Raw genomic sequence first — 16,888 nt, forward strand, 5'->3', positions numbered from 1 at the left:
GTCTTCCACAGACAGTACCTCGGAATCCCAGGGAGAATCATTATCTTCCTCTCCTTCTGCTCCCTCGGCTGGCAGGGCACCTATAAATAAGGTAGCAAGTGAGACACTGAGTGGTTTTAGTTCACTCTGCTTTTCCCCGTCGGTCAAGCCCTGCATCCAAAAGATGCGCAGTGGTTCTCTTGCTAAGGACAACCTAAGAAGTGAGTGTTTCTTCACGCCTGGTCACATCATGGTATTTCCTTTTCACTGCCACCTCCTCTTGTCTCCTTTCCAGCAGAAGATGGATATGAACAACAGCTGTCACAGCTACAAGGAACACCCAGCCCAATTCAGGAAGAGACTCCTGCATGCTGCAGTCCGGTGAGATACAGAGTTTAGGTCACTTGCTCTCCAGCCTACAGCTCCAGAATTTGGCACTTACTACTACTTTCCGCTGCACAGGAGGTAACGTAGAAACAGTGTCCGTAACATCCTCACACTAAAATCATGAAGCGACAATGCTCCTTTTGTAGTGCCACCATGAAAGCTCTTCCTGGACAGAGGGGTGTTACCCTGCACCTTCCCAGACGCTCAACACCTCAGCATTGCCACTGAAACACAGAGTATGGGCTCACAGCTCCAACACACCCCAAACATGCAAACGTTGTTTCTGTCTTAGGGGATTAACATCCAAATCTCTTCTCTACCAGACAAACAAAAGGTTCAGTCTCAGTGGGTTCCTGGCCAGATGCGACCATCTTCATTTAGCTCTTTTAAGCTACTCCATTAAGTAAAAGTGACTCAGGATTCACTCATGTGACTTTTAGTGCTCTCTCCAATTAGCTTTTACCACTCCTCTCTCCTCTGAGATTTCCCTCCTCATCAATTGTCTTCCATAGTCATTTTGTGCAGATTACAGTGCAAAGCAGCTACTCTTCTATACAGAAGACATAGGAACAACACTACAGACCCAAACTGACCCTACACTATTGACCCAAAAATATATTTCAATAAGTTCTTATGAGTAGTCACAAAATAAATAGATCTGGAAATCTAATCTCTCATTGAACACTCCGTTGTGCAAGATACTGCACCTTTTTTCCAGATTTATGAAATAAACTTGCGAAGGATGGCATTCAGGCCTTTCAGAATCACACAGATTTGTGCTGCAGGAACTGTGATGCTTTGCTGAAGCAATCTAAATTGCTTAAACCAAAAGCCAACCATAAAAGTTGGAAAGAAATTGTCACATCTACTTCTTAACACTTGATCTTCACGGTAACACATGGGTAAACACTAACATGGCACAAATGAATAAAGACACACCAGAAAAGCAGCTGACACGAAACGAGCTACGAAAAGGTGGTTGTTCTGTGTTTGTAATATTATACAAACGTATATATAACGTAATGATCCGCTATAGGGCTACATCTCACATTATTGTGTAATACAGACAAAACCAGAACTCATGCTTGAACAACTTTTAACAAACCTCTATGCATTTTACAAAAACGCTATCACCACAAATTAAAGGGCACAAGAGGACCTGCTCTTGCTTACCCACTGCAAAGACACGAGACACGAGAAGAGCGAGAGGAAGAGGCAGAGTGAGAGGAGGACCGGAAGAGCAAGAGGAGAGAATGAGATTTTTCCTAGGGAGAAGTTTAATCTCTATTATTGCCAAAAGAAATATGGTACTTTTTTTATTCCCCTGAAGCAAGGATGGCAAGGTACTTGGAACCATTTGTATTCTATACTTCAAAGTTACAAGTTCACATACTTGCTGACAGATCTGTTCACCTCTCTCTCATTTCTATTTTCAATAGCTGAATGTAGCAACTCTTAAAAACTCATCTCAATAGGAAATATGGAAATCAATAAATGTTAAAACAAGGAAACTAAACCAACACTCAAGTCATGTATCCTCCCTCCAATTTATAGTGGACCAACTAGCTGTGTCACTTTTATCCTTGTTTCCAAAAAAAGAGAATTCCTGACAACACGCTGACACTGTCATTTCCTCCCACCTTGTCTCTCTTCCCCGCTTCCTTCCCCTGCCTCTGAACCTGCTGGGCAGTTTCCAGCCTCAAAGGAATGTATTTGCTACACGTTCCAAAGCAACTGCCAGACGGGTAGAGAAAAGCCAGGTAAGCAATCATTCCTGCTACGGACAGCGACAGGATGAGCCCAAGAATGATCCTTTCTGCCTCACCTGCAGCGCCTGGACAGCTTAAACTGCAGATCCCTAGCCCGGAATCAGCTACGGCACATGCTCGGGGAACCACAAATATCAGGAAGGGTTTTTTTGAGAAACTGGAAGGAAAGCAAACTTCAGGACTCCCCTGAAAAGGGGAGATGACAGCAGGTGTAGAGGAGGAAGCCCACATCATGGAAGGGTATTTGCAGTGTTGAATGGCAGACCAGAGGAGGAGCACACACGTGCATAGAGGTGTTTTTCAGTAGGCCACCTTTTCCCAGAACACCTTGCTAGAACCATTAATTTAATATTAGGAAAAAAAAACCATGCCAGTACAATGTGTCTGGCCATAAAAAAAAACGAAAAACACTACAGAGACTGCTATGAATACCTCCAACATCATCTGCATCTCCTAACCCTAATTCCTCTAACAGATCTGCAAAACAAATAAATCAGATGCTTTATTAAATACTCCTCTCCAGAAAGATTATGAAGCTAAACCCAGAACCACATGAAGTAAACGTTACCTGATTCCTGCTGCCTTTTTTTAGGAGAGGTTTCCTTCATTTCCAAAGCAGATTCTGGAGTCTTCAGCTATAAAAGACACAATCCAATGACAATAAGCCAATTTCAAAGTAACCACATACTATTTGATGAGGACAACAAGTAGCCAATCTGACATGAACAAATACTTACCTGGGAATTGCTGGGTTTCTCTGAAAAGCCTGGAGGTTAAAAAAAAAAAAGTTTTGAAAAATGTTATTTTATTTAATTGAAGGTCTCTTTTACTCCATTCAACATCACCAGTTTTACAGCTAAGTATTAGTTGAAAGCATTCTTTCATCAAGAGTATGATACCTAACCTTCAATTTGCTTCATCATATAGCATTTGTATGACTATACCAGAAATGGACACCACACACTTCCCATCACCCACCTTGGATTTAAAAAACAATAATCACAAAACTAGGACAATTCATGTGAAGCAATAAGGTCGGGCTTGTTGAACGAACAAAATCAAAACACTTAGTCCTTTGGAGGAGCTGAATCCTGTTTTCTAAAAGGATTATTTCAGAAGCCAAATCCGGTCTGCTATGGCGAATGATCACAAAACAGTCCAACAGCGCTACGACTACAATTCTGCAAGTGGTTTGTGTTAAGGAGTATTTTCCTTTCCATTGATGGGACACAGAAAGCATGGGTGCAGACACAGAAACCTCACACGTGTCATTCAGCGAAAGGAAAAAAAAAAAAAGAAAAAAGAAAATCGAGATAGTTCTCATCAAATTGTTCTGGTTTAGCTTGCAAGGAAACAAACAAATGTTGTTTGGTTGTAATCTGCACTTGTAGTATAGTTCCAAATACTTCATTTCCTTAAATGTTGTCCAACATTAAATCATTTCCAAAGCCACACAATCTACTGGCCCACCTATGTTTCTCAAATCCTCTGCTTAATTCTTTGAGTTTGAGTCCTCTCCTGAAATGAGCCCGTGAAGTGTTACTAAGAACGGCTCCACAGCAAAATTTTTGGATCAAAACAAGAAACAAAAATTAAAAGCAAACAGTATTTGATTTCACTTCACTTGGTGGTCTAGCACTATGGAAACACCTTAGAAAGATTACCATAACGACCTTTCACCCCCTTTCCACAGGGATTTTACACTTGCCTTAGTGGAATCACACAAAGCAGACTTCCATGACAACTACTCAACAAGTAGATTTGCAATCTCCCAGGAGCTTGTCAAGTTTTGCTTCTAGCTTACTAAACTCAAACTGGACTAGCTTCTTCAGTTGTCCTATTGTACCTATACTAGAAGCAGGATCGACAAACCACTTGGTAAAGGAGAAGTTCTTCTGGAAAGAGTTCTACCCCAAGAGCAACACTTCCCTGCCATCCTATGCTCAAGATGCTAGGGAGACCGTATCACAAAATAGAGGCAGAAACCCTCAGCAACAAAACCTGAACTTTCGGTCCCATTTTAGCTCCTAGGCAAAGCGAAACAGAAAGCTATCACCAATTAAGCTGGGGGTAAAAGTGTTTAGCCAGATCACAGCTTTCTTCTGATGCGTTAGCATTCAGTAACGTTTAAGTGTTCAGACAGCTCAGTCCTAAACCACATACACTTTCATCATCATGCAACAAGAACCTGAATCCAAAAAATACAAACACGTCCAAAGAACACACATAATGCAAACAAGACAACTTCCTTTTAACAAAGTGACCAGCAAGCGCTATGATTACTGGTGTTAATTCAAAAGGTAAGCACTTCATTGCTATAGCATGCACCCACATCGTAACAGCATTGCTAAGACAGACACTGATAAAAGTTCACTTGAGTCGATAAATGCCTACAGACAAACATCCAGTCCCCCAGGAAGTTACCGTTGTTGCATTCCTCGGAGAGAATCTTGGAGTATATTCCTTGTCTGTCTGCGGCTGGGAGAAACACACCGGACGATACTTGCCTCATACCTTCACAATCCGACTCTATAACCTAAAACATATGCATGACAATTGGTACAAATGCATTTTCAACTCATTTCTACGCAAAAAGCCAACTTGCACAGTGTGGTATCAAGTATATTAGAGGTACAAAAACCTCTTCTAAGACCCCAGGAAAGGACCCACCAAGATGGACTATACTGGAAAATCACAACAGTTGTGTGTGTTTTCAGGTCTTAGGCAAAAACCTTACAACTCATCTAAACTATTCTGTCACACTGAGAAACTGGACAGCCAGAAAGGAAAACTAACATGGCAACTGAAGATGTGGGTTGCGAACCAACAGCTGCAGGTCTGTGGTGATCCAACTTCTGTACTGAACTAGGACCTGACATTCAAGTTTGTGCTTATGTTTCTTAGGCACGTATCCTGCATGGCGACAGAATACATCCATACTCCCAGTCACAAGGGCAATTTGGATTGAATGGAGACTAGCAAGGCAGAGCTTACAGAAACTCAGGCTACCCCCAAAAAAAAAGAAAAAAAATAATTTAGTCCTTAGTCCTGTGATTTTAAGAAGGGGGTAGGAGAGAGTTTGTTTTTTTCTCACAAGCAAAGCCAGAGGGGGTTAGCTACAGACCCTGCTTGTTTCCTTCTAGCCCGCCTGTTACCACAGACAGAACTAAAAGGGCACATACAGCCAGGATGTGTGGTATCTCTGTTTAACCCGACTTCCAAAACGGGCCAGAGTACACCTATAAAAGGTAGATCAGAAGCAGCTAACCGTCTAGGTTCTAGACCCTAAGGGAAATCACTGACCAGGTCAGCAGAATAGGGCTGTATAGTGAAAAAGCAACAATCCTGCCAGGCCCTGGTTACAAACATGGAGTAGAAGCACTAGAAGAAATGAGCCTTATCAGCGTTAGGGCTCAAGGCAACAGCAAGCTCTCAAGGGCTTCTGGATCTTACTCCTCCCCTCCATGCACCCCTTCTGGTGGGGACCCCTGAGTCTTCCACAGACAGTACCTCGGAATCCCAGGGAGAATCATTATCTTCCTCTTCCTCTGCTCCCTCGGCTGGCAGGGCACCTATAAACGAGGTAACAAGTGAGACACTGAGTGGTTTTAGTTCACTCTGCTTTTCCCCGTCGGTCAAGCCCTGCATCCCAAAGATGCCTTCTGCTCCTACTCTGAGACCTGAGGTATGGACCAAAGTGCTCACCTCTGAACAAGCTGGTAATGCTTTCAAGCACACACAGCTGTTGCACTGGAGAGACCTTCTGCATTTAAAAACTGGAGAAGGTGAGGCACTGGAACAAACAGCTCTCAGCTTAACTCAAATCTCTCCTAGGCTTCAGCTAAGAACAATCAAACAATATGGGCCAGTAAGGGGAATACTACTGTCATACCTAAGACACTCTTAGTCTTCTATTTTTTTATCATGTGTGCATCGTGTTCAGATTACTTCAGGGACAACAGAGCAAAGCAAGTATCATTCTTGCTTTCATCATATAGCATTATTTGGAATCCAAAAACATAATCGCAGTTCTTCAAGAATTAATGAAAAGGAACAAAAGCTGCTTTCCTTCTCTGCCAATGCCCACTACGATTCACAGGCAAGGGAAACATTTGCTGTCTTAGAGATCAATCACCATTTTATTTCATTTACTGTACATTAACATTTAGAGAGGAATAACTGGGTGTCCTGGTTTTGGTTAAAAAACCAAGTTTCTCTTTTAGTGAATTTGCCTGTCAGCTAAAGCCTTCATACTAGCTGCATTTTCTAGCCTTCATACAAGCTGTTTTATTGTCACCCCACAATCTTAACCCTCGACACTGGGACTACTATTTACTAATTCATTTCTCTCACCAGCATTTTCTTTTGAAGCATTGTGGACTTGATGGTTATCATTACAAATGGAATTCTTCACTCCCTCAACAACTGCAGTTTGTAGCTTTTCACCAGTGTCTTCTTTCTCCTGCTCCTCCTCCTTTTCTTCACATTCAGTTGATTCTCCCTAAAAGAAATGGATCAAAGCAGCTGGAAAGAGCAGAAACAAGCACCTTCTTTGCCATCCATCAACAACTTGAAAAACACTTTTCTTGTTTAAGACAACAGGGAAACTTTGTTTTACCAGACTTTCAGTTTTTCCATAGGAATCTACATGAGTAGAAAGCAATGCCTAATGTTCTAAGTCTCACCTCCAGTTCTGCAAAGCCCCTGAGAAAAATTCAAGTGATTCCAGAAACAGTCTATCGCCTATTCTTTTTACTGCAAAACCACTGCAACCAACATAAAAAAATACGGAAAATGTTGCCTGATATTATTCTTATACCTAAGAAACTGATTTGGTTAGCAGTGAGACATTTTCTAATACCAAAAAGGATGATCGAAAGATGGACATATATGAAGAATAAGTATTAAGAGAAATCCAGCTTACTATTTGTTTCTTACCTGTACCACCCTTAGAAAATAATGTTGTTATTGGATCATCCCTATATGCTTACTTTGGTGCTTGAGTGAAATGCTGCTCTTAAATTTTCTTGACTGCTATTTAAGCACAAGTTTTCCCTTTCTTGCTTCAGTGCTTCCTCAGTATCTTCCTCATCCACACATTCAAGAACAAGAGAGTTTGGTCTCTGGCCTTCAAGCTTTGGGCTTTTTGCTGCATTTCTGTCAGCATTTCTGTGAAACTTTTCCTGAATTATGCTTTTCCTATTCTGGCTTTCTTGTGTATCTTGCAAATTATTTAGATTTTGAAAGACAGCTTGTTTTGGCACTGACTTGCAAGATACTTCATTATTCATTATCTTTGGAGACACAGAAGTTACATTTTCTTGCACCTTTCCATAACACCCAGCTATAAAAACACAGGAGTATCAACAGATTCCTCCACCTTTTCATCAAGTTCTTTACTTATTTTATGATCATCATCACAGACATCTCCAGTTCCACACCAAGCTTCCCCTTCATACTTAGCATTACTAAAATCCTTCAATTTCTGATTAATTTCCCCTTTAGGTTTTGTTTTCTTTCCCTGCTTCTCCACCTGTATGTCTTTAGACTGAGTTTCTTCATCTTCCTGATCTTCCTCCTCCTGTTCTTCTTTGAGGCTTTTCTTTGGTGACTTAGGACTTTCATTTCCAGAACTGTCATCATCATCTTAAAGCACAAGAAAAGGAAAAACACATGTGAACAAAAGGCGTTACGTAAACAGAAAAAAGAAAAAAAAAAAAAACACCCACAAAAACCAAAACCCTACTTATCAAGTCTACTTTTATATATCAGTATATCATACAATCTTTTCCAAACAGCTTACTCTTTTTCCTGAACTTCTGGGCAGCATTCATTAACAGTGTCAAGTTTGGCTTCTGCAGCTTCTGTAAATAAAGATTTATTTAAGCAAACCAATTTTTTTAAAACGGTAACAAAAACAAATCCTTTGTTCACATCAAATCTTGAACAGTAAATACAATCGGCTTGTCCTTTTGCTGGTGCTCAGGTGCTTGCTCCATCCTATAGTTCTAACTATGCAAACACTTCTCACATATGCAATGCAGTAAGTATTTCACCCCAAAACACTGTGCAGACATCTTTTGCAAATTGTTTCCAAAACTATGTTGAGATGCATCAGAGTTCTAAAAGTCTGGTTTTAATATTTGTAAAAGTCAGCTGTATTTACGATTGCAGTTTCAGGATGCTTGCTTGCAAATACACACAACACGAGTAACTGTTAAGATCCCTAGACTGAATGCATAAATTAGTACCTGCAAGTACACTTACTAAAATATCCCTAAATTTAAAAATCATGCCAGAAAAATGCATCATTTCTATTTAAATCAGTGCAAGAAAATTAAAGCATATTTAAAACTAAACATGCTTGTATCTCTACCATCACAGAGAGGGTTCAACTAGTACACTCAGGTTCCTCACCACTGCAGAGTCCCAGTGCAACAGACTAGATGCTCCGCACATCACTGCAGAAGTTGAAAACCATTCAGAACTTCAGTAGAAACAGCTATGAGAGCTTGTAGCTGACAGAAAGAATACTACCGAAGCATTCAAAAGAGAGGGAAAACATGCAGTGTGAGATTACATGCAAGCATGGAATGCCATCTCATAGAAGGAAAAAGATGACCCAGTTGAATAACTCATCTATTGAGTGCTCTTAAGGAACCTGACGAGGAGGAAAGGAGAACTAGGTGATGAAGGATTTCAGTAGATCTTGGTAAATAAATGCCCTTTTTCTTAGCAGTTAGGATTCTATCACCAAATTTACAGGAAATAATAACAATGTTTGGAGAAGAACAGAATATGTTAGCATAGTATCTTATCAACTTTCAGGGTCTGCAAATCTGACTCAAATGAACAAGAATAAATAAAACCATGTGGTTGTTTATCCCGTCACCTATTGCTCTTTTGCCCCAAACCACAAATCTACTGCATGCTTGGCCACAGTTACAGGTCTTTTAGGGAAAAACTCACAGCAGAAGAGAGGCTGGCAGGCCAGAGGCTGCTTCTAAGGAGAAAAGAATATTGGCTGGAACTGCAGTTTCTGTCAATCCCAGAGAAAACTTGCCTTCAAATCACTTATTTTTGCAGAACATTTTTCCTGTAAAGGCACCGTACCTTGGGGGTAAAATAGAGTTCTTCTTCCTCAGAGGTATGCCAATTGTCATCACCCTCCTCTTTCTCAGAGCTTCTTAAAAAGCAAAACAAAATGAGTGCTGTGTCTCTCAAATGATTCCTCAGGTACGTGCTAGGTATTTTCAAAGTCTCACCTTATTGAGTCTCCTTGGGAAGAGTCATCTATTGCTGTGTAAAAATTCATTGACATGTTGAAATTAGATTTGGCATGCTAAAAATTAACCAATACATATAAATATCTCACATGGACAACTCTAAAGGTCATAAGAGAATGAAACTCTGGGCAGTCAATTCAACACAAGACAACATGCAGTCCCTCTTGCACTGGGGGCTCAAAATTGTACCCAGGGAGCTGGACACACTCCAGTGAGTTGCCAAAGAGGATGGACAATCACTTTTCTCAGTTTCTTGGCTATGCTGCTCTTAATACAGCCCGGGACACTGTTGAGCTTCTCAGTCGCCAGGGCACTCTGCTGGCTCATGCTCAGCTCACTCTCTGCCAAGACTCTCTGGTCCTTCTCGGCAAAGCAGCTCTCCAGCCAGGCAGTCCCAACACGTTTTGTAGCAAGAGGCTGTTCCTCTCTGTGTGCAGGACTTAGCATTTGTCCTTGCTGAATTTTGTAAGACATGCCTGACAGTCCTTTTCTCCAGCTCGCCAAGGCCCCTCTGAATGGCAACGCTGCCCTGGAGCATATAGAATGATCCCCCCAGTTTGGGGCCATCTGCAAACTCAACGAGAGTGCCCTCTGGCACATCGCTGATGTCCTAATGAAATCTGCACTCAAGGAATCCAGCCTGAAGAGTGCTAAAATCTCAACTATCAACAACTAAGATGAAACAAAAAGGCTCTTCAAGTCCCAAGACGGAAGGGAAAACCAAACAAATATAACCTCCACAGAGCGGCTATTTCAGCACTCCTCAAGTTCTCAATAACTAATTCTTGTTAACTATCATAACAAAATGAAGTTGTTTACAAACAGGAGATGGAGACAGGTGACCTTCCATGAAGTCACATGCTGACAACCAAACTGAGCTGTTGGGCAAAGTCATTGAAGACAAAAGAAAACAAAGGCATACCATGCTGGAAGACATCTCTTCTACTACCAGTAAACCACAAACGAGCATGCAAATTGTGTCTGTCCTAAAGACAGGGTTTATGTGGGAACTTTGATGAGTACATCTCCTGACCTGAACAAGGCTTTCAGACCATGAAATACAGTAGACATGTTCACTGTAGACATGTCACGCAGACAAAACCTAGAGGCTGAAACTTCCAGTGCAAGCTAAACTAGCTAAAATACTAACACAGTCTCTGATTTTTAATGTTTCCTACTACAAACACATAATATTTTAAAAGAGTAATTATTTTTACATTCTGCAGCTTCCTGTAAACTCAGTGCTCACAGTCTAATCTACCTGCTAACGTCCCAAGCTGAATGAAAACATGCCTCTTAGAACTGGGGGGATAGGGAGGAACAGCCAGTTACAAACTCTTGACACAATACTTCAGATATATTTTTGATTAGTACAGTTATAATTAATCAAATCAGCTAAGGAAGTTATCTGAACTTTGGCTTTCAATGTACAGTAACTTTAAGCAATGATCGAAACCAGGTCACATTGCCTCTTAGAAGGCAACAGAGGAAGTTCATGAGCATGCTTTCAGACAGACCTTGATGCCCTACCACAGAAACGGGATCTAGAAAAGCTGTCTCTGGGGGTTACTTGTTTCCCCTTTAACTGAAGTCTATTTCCATTTTGGAGCAGTCAAAGAACATATTAAGAAAAAAAAAAAAAAAATTACTGTCACTGATGACACAAAGCAAACGATTCAATAACAAATGACTCATGCAAAACATGCCAACAAACAAAAAGTGCCCAAAGACTGCTCGCAAATCTGATTTATAAAAGCAAACCCACCAAAATAGGGTCCACCAGGATAGAAAACATCATAGATGTATTTGTACATTATACAATATGTTTCATATTTGAAATGCTACTGTACAGAATACCTTTCCTTGATTTTCCTGTTCTTGATGTGCGGGTAGGAGATTGTTGCATTTCTATATCCATTCAGGAAAAGGCATGAAAAGGACAGACGAAACAGTGACATCAGAATAAATTTGAATTACCAGAAATTTGGAAAACATAAGCAGCACATCAACAAAGCTACAGCAATGGGAGAATGCACTGCGACTACGAGCATACTCTACAGTTTTAAGTGCTAGAAATGAAAACAATCACAAACGACAGAACTCTACTCTCAAGGGACAGTGTCAAACAGTGTAACCTAATTTACTGGCTCCATGTAAAATACCTATATTCCAACATTTTGAAATACTGCAACATATTACCAGAAATGTACTGCTAACTTGACTAGTCCTCATCTAGCATAGACTGCAAACGCAATTCCTTCGTATTTGTAGAGTGCTTTATACATACAGCACACTCAAACCCGCTCCCTCTAAGCATCCCCAAAACCCCTAAGTGCCTATAACTAAACTTTGGAGATACACTATCCAGACATTTTGAAGGAAATCTTGGCTCCACCACTACACAACTTCCAGCCATTATGTTATTTACAATCATTCAAGTTACAGTTTTAGCATGCTTGTTATCCCTCACTCAAAAAGCAGCCCAGAAACATGTTGCCTTAAACCAGCTCACCTTAAAAGCTGTGTCAGTTGATGCCTGATACATAGGCCCCTCCTACATCAGTGTGAAGACAAGAGAGTCCTGCTTACATTGATGTGACCATGCTAAACTGTTGACATGCAGCAGCCTATGACACCAACCAGAATGCAGACATGACAAGCAGTCTGAACGAATACCCTGTTCCCTCAGCACTACAGGGCAGGCCACAAGTGGACCAAAACAGGTGCGTTGACTGTTGCGAGTGTCACGCAGGCGTGTTTCTGTGCCTGTGCATGTCTGTGTATTGCGGGGCAGAAGTTTTAGAATATAAATCACCAACCACCTGCTCCACCCATCCTATTTAGTAAAATTTTATATTTTAAAGTATTTTAATAGTGAGGTTCTGTTATTGCAGCTACCTGAAACCAAATTTCTCTGTGGTAAGGAAACATTTGTCTCAGAGCAGAAGGGAGTCCTGCTTATATTGATTTTACTCTAAATACATGTAACGGATGTGGCAAAAGGATTCCTATCAAAAAACATACACTTAAAGACCTCACGATGGTTTCTCATCCCATCTCCATTTCTCAGTTTTCTTCAAAAGCGATACAGGACAACTCATGACCTCAGGAGATGTAAATCACACTGGAGCACTCACTTATTTTCCAAGAGCTCTACGATTAAAAACCCACAGTGTCTGAAGGGACTCAGGGAAACACTGAAGGAACAATATGCTAACAGGCAGTGCAGCAACTAAAACAAGCTGCCACTGCAGATACACAGGAAATCTGAATCCTTGCCTTTAGAAAAGTTGCAGAATTATTATTTTTTGCCAGAGAAATTCCAACTTCAAATCCAGAAGGTCTGTCATTCAATATGCTAGGGCTGGAAGCCATTCATTTGGAGGTTTTTGCAAACTCGCCTATGATTAATAGAAAGTGTCATGTTCTGACAAATAGTAAACAATCAAATAAGCTTGTGCCAACTTCTTAAATATGCTGACTTGCTCATTCGACGAGAATATTTTGAAGAATGTTCAACAAGTACAAAAACCAGCAAAAGGGATAAGGACAACACTGAAGATGCCAGGAAAACAATAGAGAAGAACAAAATAAAGTAATTCTGAAGTGGGTGTTTCTCTGGTCTGTCAAGATCATCCCAGCTTCTCCACTAACAGAGGCTTCAAAGCCTGTTATGCAGCATATCAAAGGGACTATCATGATGCAGGACATGTGCTTTGCAGGTGCAAGCCAGACACTGCAGAAATAACGCCAATGAGTGTCCTCTATATGCTACTCATCTCTCTCAACACACTGAGATCATCTTCCAAGAGACTGAGCACAAGGTCAAAAGGATTCATGCTACTCAGAAGAAAACCAAGCCTTACTAGAAGCAGACTGAGAACAGCACACACTTTCTCCTTCCAGGTCCTTAATTTGCATAACATTCTCTTCGCATTTATTATGCCTCTTCAAATGAACATAAGAAGTAAAGACTTCCCATAATATTGGGGACTTGTATTAGTAGTATGATAATTTTCAAGAAATGGGACAAATTATTTTCACTGAGGGTATGTCAGTTTCAGAATCACCCAACAGTATTCTTCAAGTCATATTTTAAAATAATAGCTCAGGCCTATCAGCCACTACACCGTGGTATCACAGCAATTATCTACCCTCACAGAAAGCAGTAACAGAAAGTGCTGTTTGGCTGAAAGCAATATTTTGCTGATTAAACTACCTGTACCAAGCCCTTAAAACAACATCACCACCACCACCACCCACAAAAAAAAGCACTGCACAATGAAAATCCTCCTTCAGTCTATCAAGAAACTTCACAAATCTCCAACTAGATCAAAGCAACTGCTCTAAATTAAATTCCCATATTCTCATATCTTGGAAAAGTCAATGAGGAAAAATATCCCACGTCTTGCTCATATTCTAAAAAAAGGAGTAATGAACTGTGTTTGAACAGAGTCTGCTGCCCATTTGCCACATAGTTCTGATATAACACCCTTAAAAAAACAGAAAGAATAAAACCTCCCACTGTAGGGCCTGAGTTATAAAGTACAAGACAAACAATTTTGTTTACATGAAAATATTAATTTTCTAAGATTCCTCTACAGTTATGTGAACTCATAAGCATAGACTGGATTTTAAAAACTCACTGAAAGAGTTAATTTTTTTTTATCACAGGTCAATTTAGCTGATTTTTTCTGGATCATGAGGTAATACAGATTTTTTTTAAGTTTATTTCATAAAATTACTGAAAGTGAAAGAAACCCATTATTTTTATTGTAAATCAAACAATGTCCAAGAAGATACAGTATACACAGTGCATTGTTGTTGTTAACAAATTTAACACAAAGACACACCAACTCTGTGGAAATCAACAGGACATATCTTCCTGTTAACTCATCTGTTACTTCCTAACTACAGAAAGATGAACAACTACTCAGGATGAACCTACTGCTTTTATGATTGGATTTTCACAATCTGAATGGCCATCTACAGGTAAAAGTACACATCTGAAAAACAAAACCACTCCCGCCTAGTTACTTCCCTGTCCCACTTCTCTCTTCCTCTAGAAAAACAATATAGAGATGGGCAATCTGACAGGCGGAAGGGAACAAGCCGTAAGTGGACACGTAACACAAAAATCCCAATTCACAGTCTGACGAGAAGCATATCCAACTAGCAACAAGTAAGCGCATTCACAAAACTTCTTGCCCTACTCCCTCTGACACCTCCACTGAAGTCAATGGTGAACACAACAAATGTTAACATATAAAACACCTAAAGAAAAGGCCATAGTGATTTTCCTCCTGAGCTCCTCCATGATTAAGGATCCTACCTCTGTCCACAGCAGGTGCACCCAACATAACGTCAGCAGTTCCTGCCCAGGGAGGAATGCTAAGTACTGGGAGGCCTGTTGCAGCAGCTGCAGAAGCTTCTGCTGTGTTTTCTGAGTCTGCGTGTTGTGCCAGTAGTTCACTAAGACTGTATAGAGAAAGAAAGGAAATATATTGGCAAAAATAACCATGTACTTGCTTATACCATCTAACAGAATAGTTAGCAGCCATTTATTATCCATCCTGTGCACATTCATAGCCATATGAATTAATATACTTGTATGTATTTGCTCAGGGTAATACACACAGAACTTATGGCATGACTATTACATACTTCAATATTTCTTACAGTCATATTAATTCTATAGATGGATATTCATCCCGACGAAGTTATTAACTCCTGCTTGGTACATTTTTTTCAGCCTGGTTTTTGAGCACACATAACCACCTTAGAGAAGGAACACCCACATGAACAAAGCTATGCAGACAGGATTAAAACTGCTGAACATTTTAACAAAAGGGATATCAGTTAGACCTCCTCTAAAACAAAAGGCTGGTAGTTTATGGGCATTGTAATGGAAGTCAGTAAAGACAGGAATGCTGGTCTGGAGAGAGGGTTTACATGCATTTCAGTTTGCCAAGTTCCAACACTGGATAACAGTAAGATACAGACACTTTTTAGAGCTTTTATTGGTCAAATGGGAGCTTTGCAACAAAACTTGAAATCTAAGAGAGAGTTCTGGGCAGAAATTTTCCTCAACTTCCAAATTAACACTAGACACAGGAACGATAAGTATTGGAAGATGCCACTGAGCACAGCATCTAGACAGGTCTCAACACATCATTAAACCTTTGAGCTGTTACCAAAGATGTTCCAAAGCCACGCTGATAACTGGCAACTTCATAATTAGAAAAAGTTAAAAAATTACCTAGAATATCCATGAATAACAGCATAATCTTCAGCTGTCCATTCATGAGGGTCTGTATGGGAAACATCAGCACCATACCGAAGAAGCACCTTTACCAAGTTAAGCTCCCCATCAGAAGCAGCAATCATAAGTGGTGTTCTGAAACATCCAAAATATGATAAAAAAATAGATCCTTTCACACAGACACTGTAATTATTTTTATTCCTATTCGCTCTCAAAAAATAGTATTGTCCAATTACTTCAAAATGAACAAAAAAATAGTGGTTTTCATTAAGTACTAAAAACAACAGCAAAACGGGAGAGGAAGTCAAAACAAAAGTTCAATCTTCACACAGAGCTTCCACATAGACAACACTTATGCTGCTGCACAGGAGATTTTTTTTCAAATTGAGGCAACGCTGCTGAGCTAATGGCACGTTTCCTGCCAGAAGGGCCATCACAGCCAATGCCTTCTTGCAAACTCAATGCAGAAAGCATCCACTGAGGTATGACAGCAGTCAAGTGCAGACCTGCTTTCAAAAGTCACACAGAGATAGCTCTTTCCGTGTGGTTCCCTGATTTTTTTCTTTAAGAGCTCATTCTCATGCCTCTCATCAATCCATCTTAGAGAGTACTAAAGAGACTCATGTAGTGTTCTGACTAACCCCTCACCTTTCACGCTGATCTCGAGCATGCACGTTAGCTCCGTGCCCAAGGAGAAATTCTGCTATCTCTTCCTGGTGTTCAGAGATAGCAAGAGCAAGTGGAGAAAATCCCTCCTGAAAGGACAGATAAATAAATAAAGTTCAAAATAAAAAAAAAAGAACACACCAACCTTGAAGAGAAATATTAATGCAATTTCTTGAAAGAATTTCCTTAACAAATACAAAAATTTACCTTATTCTGGGCCTCAATATTGGCATCATAATCAAGTAGCAGCTCTGCCACAGTTGTATTAGGAGAGATGACAGACAGATGCAGGGCAGTGTTGCCATCAGAATCTGCCAGATTTGGTTCAGCACCATGTTCTAGTAGAATAGCCACACATTTTTCTTGCTGGCATTGTACTGCCTGGGAACAACACACAAAGGGAAAACTTCCAGCGTTTACATTTCACTCTGTTACCATTCCCCCAGCTTCCCAATGCTGGAAAACAAGAGCACCTTCTAAGATTAGCTCATGCAGTCTATTCCCTAACAGTAACATATGCCTATTCCATGCCAATCCAC

General features: G+C 40.3%; 1 protein-coding gene across 14 annotated transcripts in view; it reads right to left on the reverse strand.

Moving 5' to 3' along the window:
- ANKRD26 (ankyrin repeat domain containing 26) overlaps positions 1–16,888 on the reverse strand; it is a 61,481-nt gene that overhangs the window by 39,035 nt on the left and 5,558 nt on the right. For 3 of the 14 annotated variants that reach the window (XM_065048814.1, XM_065048807.1, XM_065048803.1), the window contains exons 3-17: positions 16,557–16,730; positions 16,332–16,438; positions 15,681–15,818; positions 14,754–14,899; positions 11,279–11,329; positions 9,401–9,434; positions 9,249–9,321; positions 7,939–7,999; positions 7,669–7,781; positions 6,489–6,636; positions 5,646–5,707; positions 4,560–4,671; positions 2,873–2,901; positions 2,704–2,770; positions 19–80 (exon numbers count right to left, since the gene is read on the reverse strand). In XM_065048814.1, the coding sequence (XP_064904886.1) occupies positions 19–80; positions 2,704–2,770; positions 2,873–2,901; positions 4,560–4,671; positions 5,646–5,707; positions 6,489–6,636; positions 7,669–7,781; positions 7,939–7,999; positions 9,249–9,321; positions 9,401–9,434; positions 11,279–11,329; positions 14,754–14,899; positions 15,681–15,818; positions 16,332–16,438; positions 16,557–16,730 (1,377 nt within the window). Of the gene's footprint in view, positions 1–18; positions 81–2,703; positions 2,771–2,872; positions 2,902–4,559; positions 4,672–5,645; positions 5,708–6,488; positions 6,637–7,668; positions 7,782–7,938; positions 8,000–9,104; positions 9,139–9,248; positions 9,322–9,400; positions 9,435–11,278; positions 11,332–14,753; positions 14,900–15,680; positions 15,819–16,331; positions 16,439–16,556; positions 16,731–16,888 lie in introns of those variants that run through there. The other 11 variants (XM_065048816.1, XM_065048804.1, XM_065048817.1 and 8 more) reach the window with 9 other exon arrangements.

This window comes from Columba livia, chromosome 1 (assembly GCF_036013475.1).
Source record: "Columba livia isolate bColLiv1 breed racing homer chromosome 1, bColLiv1.pat.W.v2, whole genome shotgun sequence".
NCBI classification, from domain to species: domain Eukaryota; kingdom Metazoa; phylum Chordata; class Aves; order Columbiformes; family Columbidae; genus Columba; species Columba livia.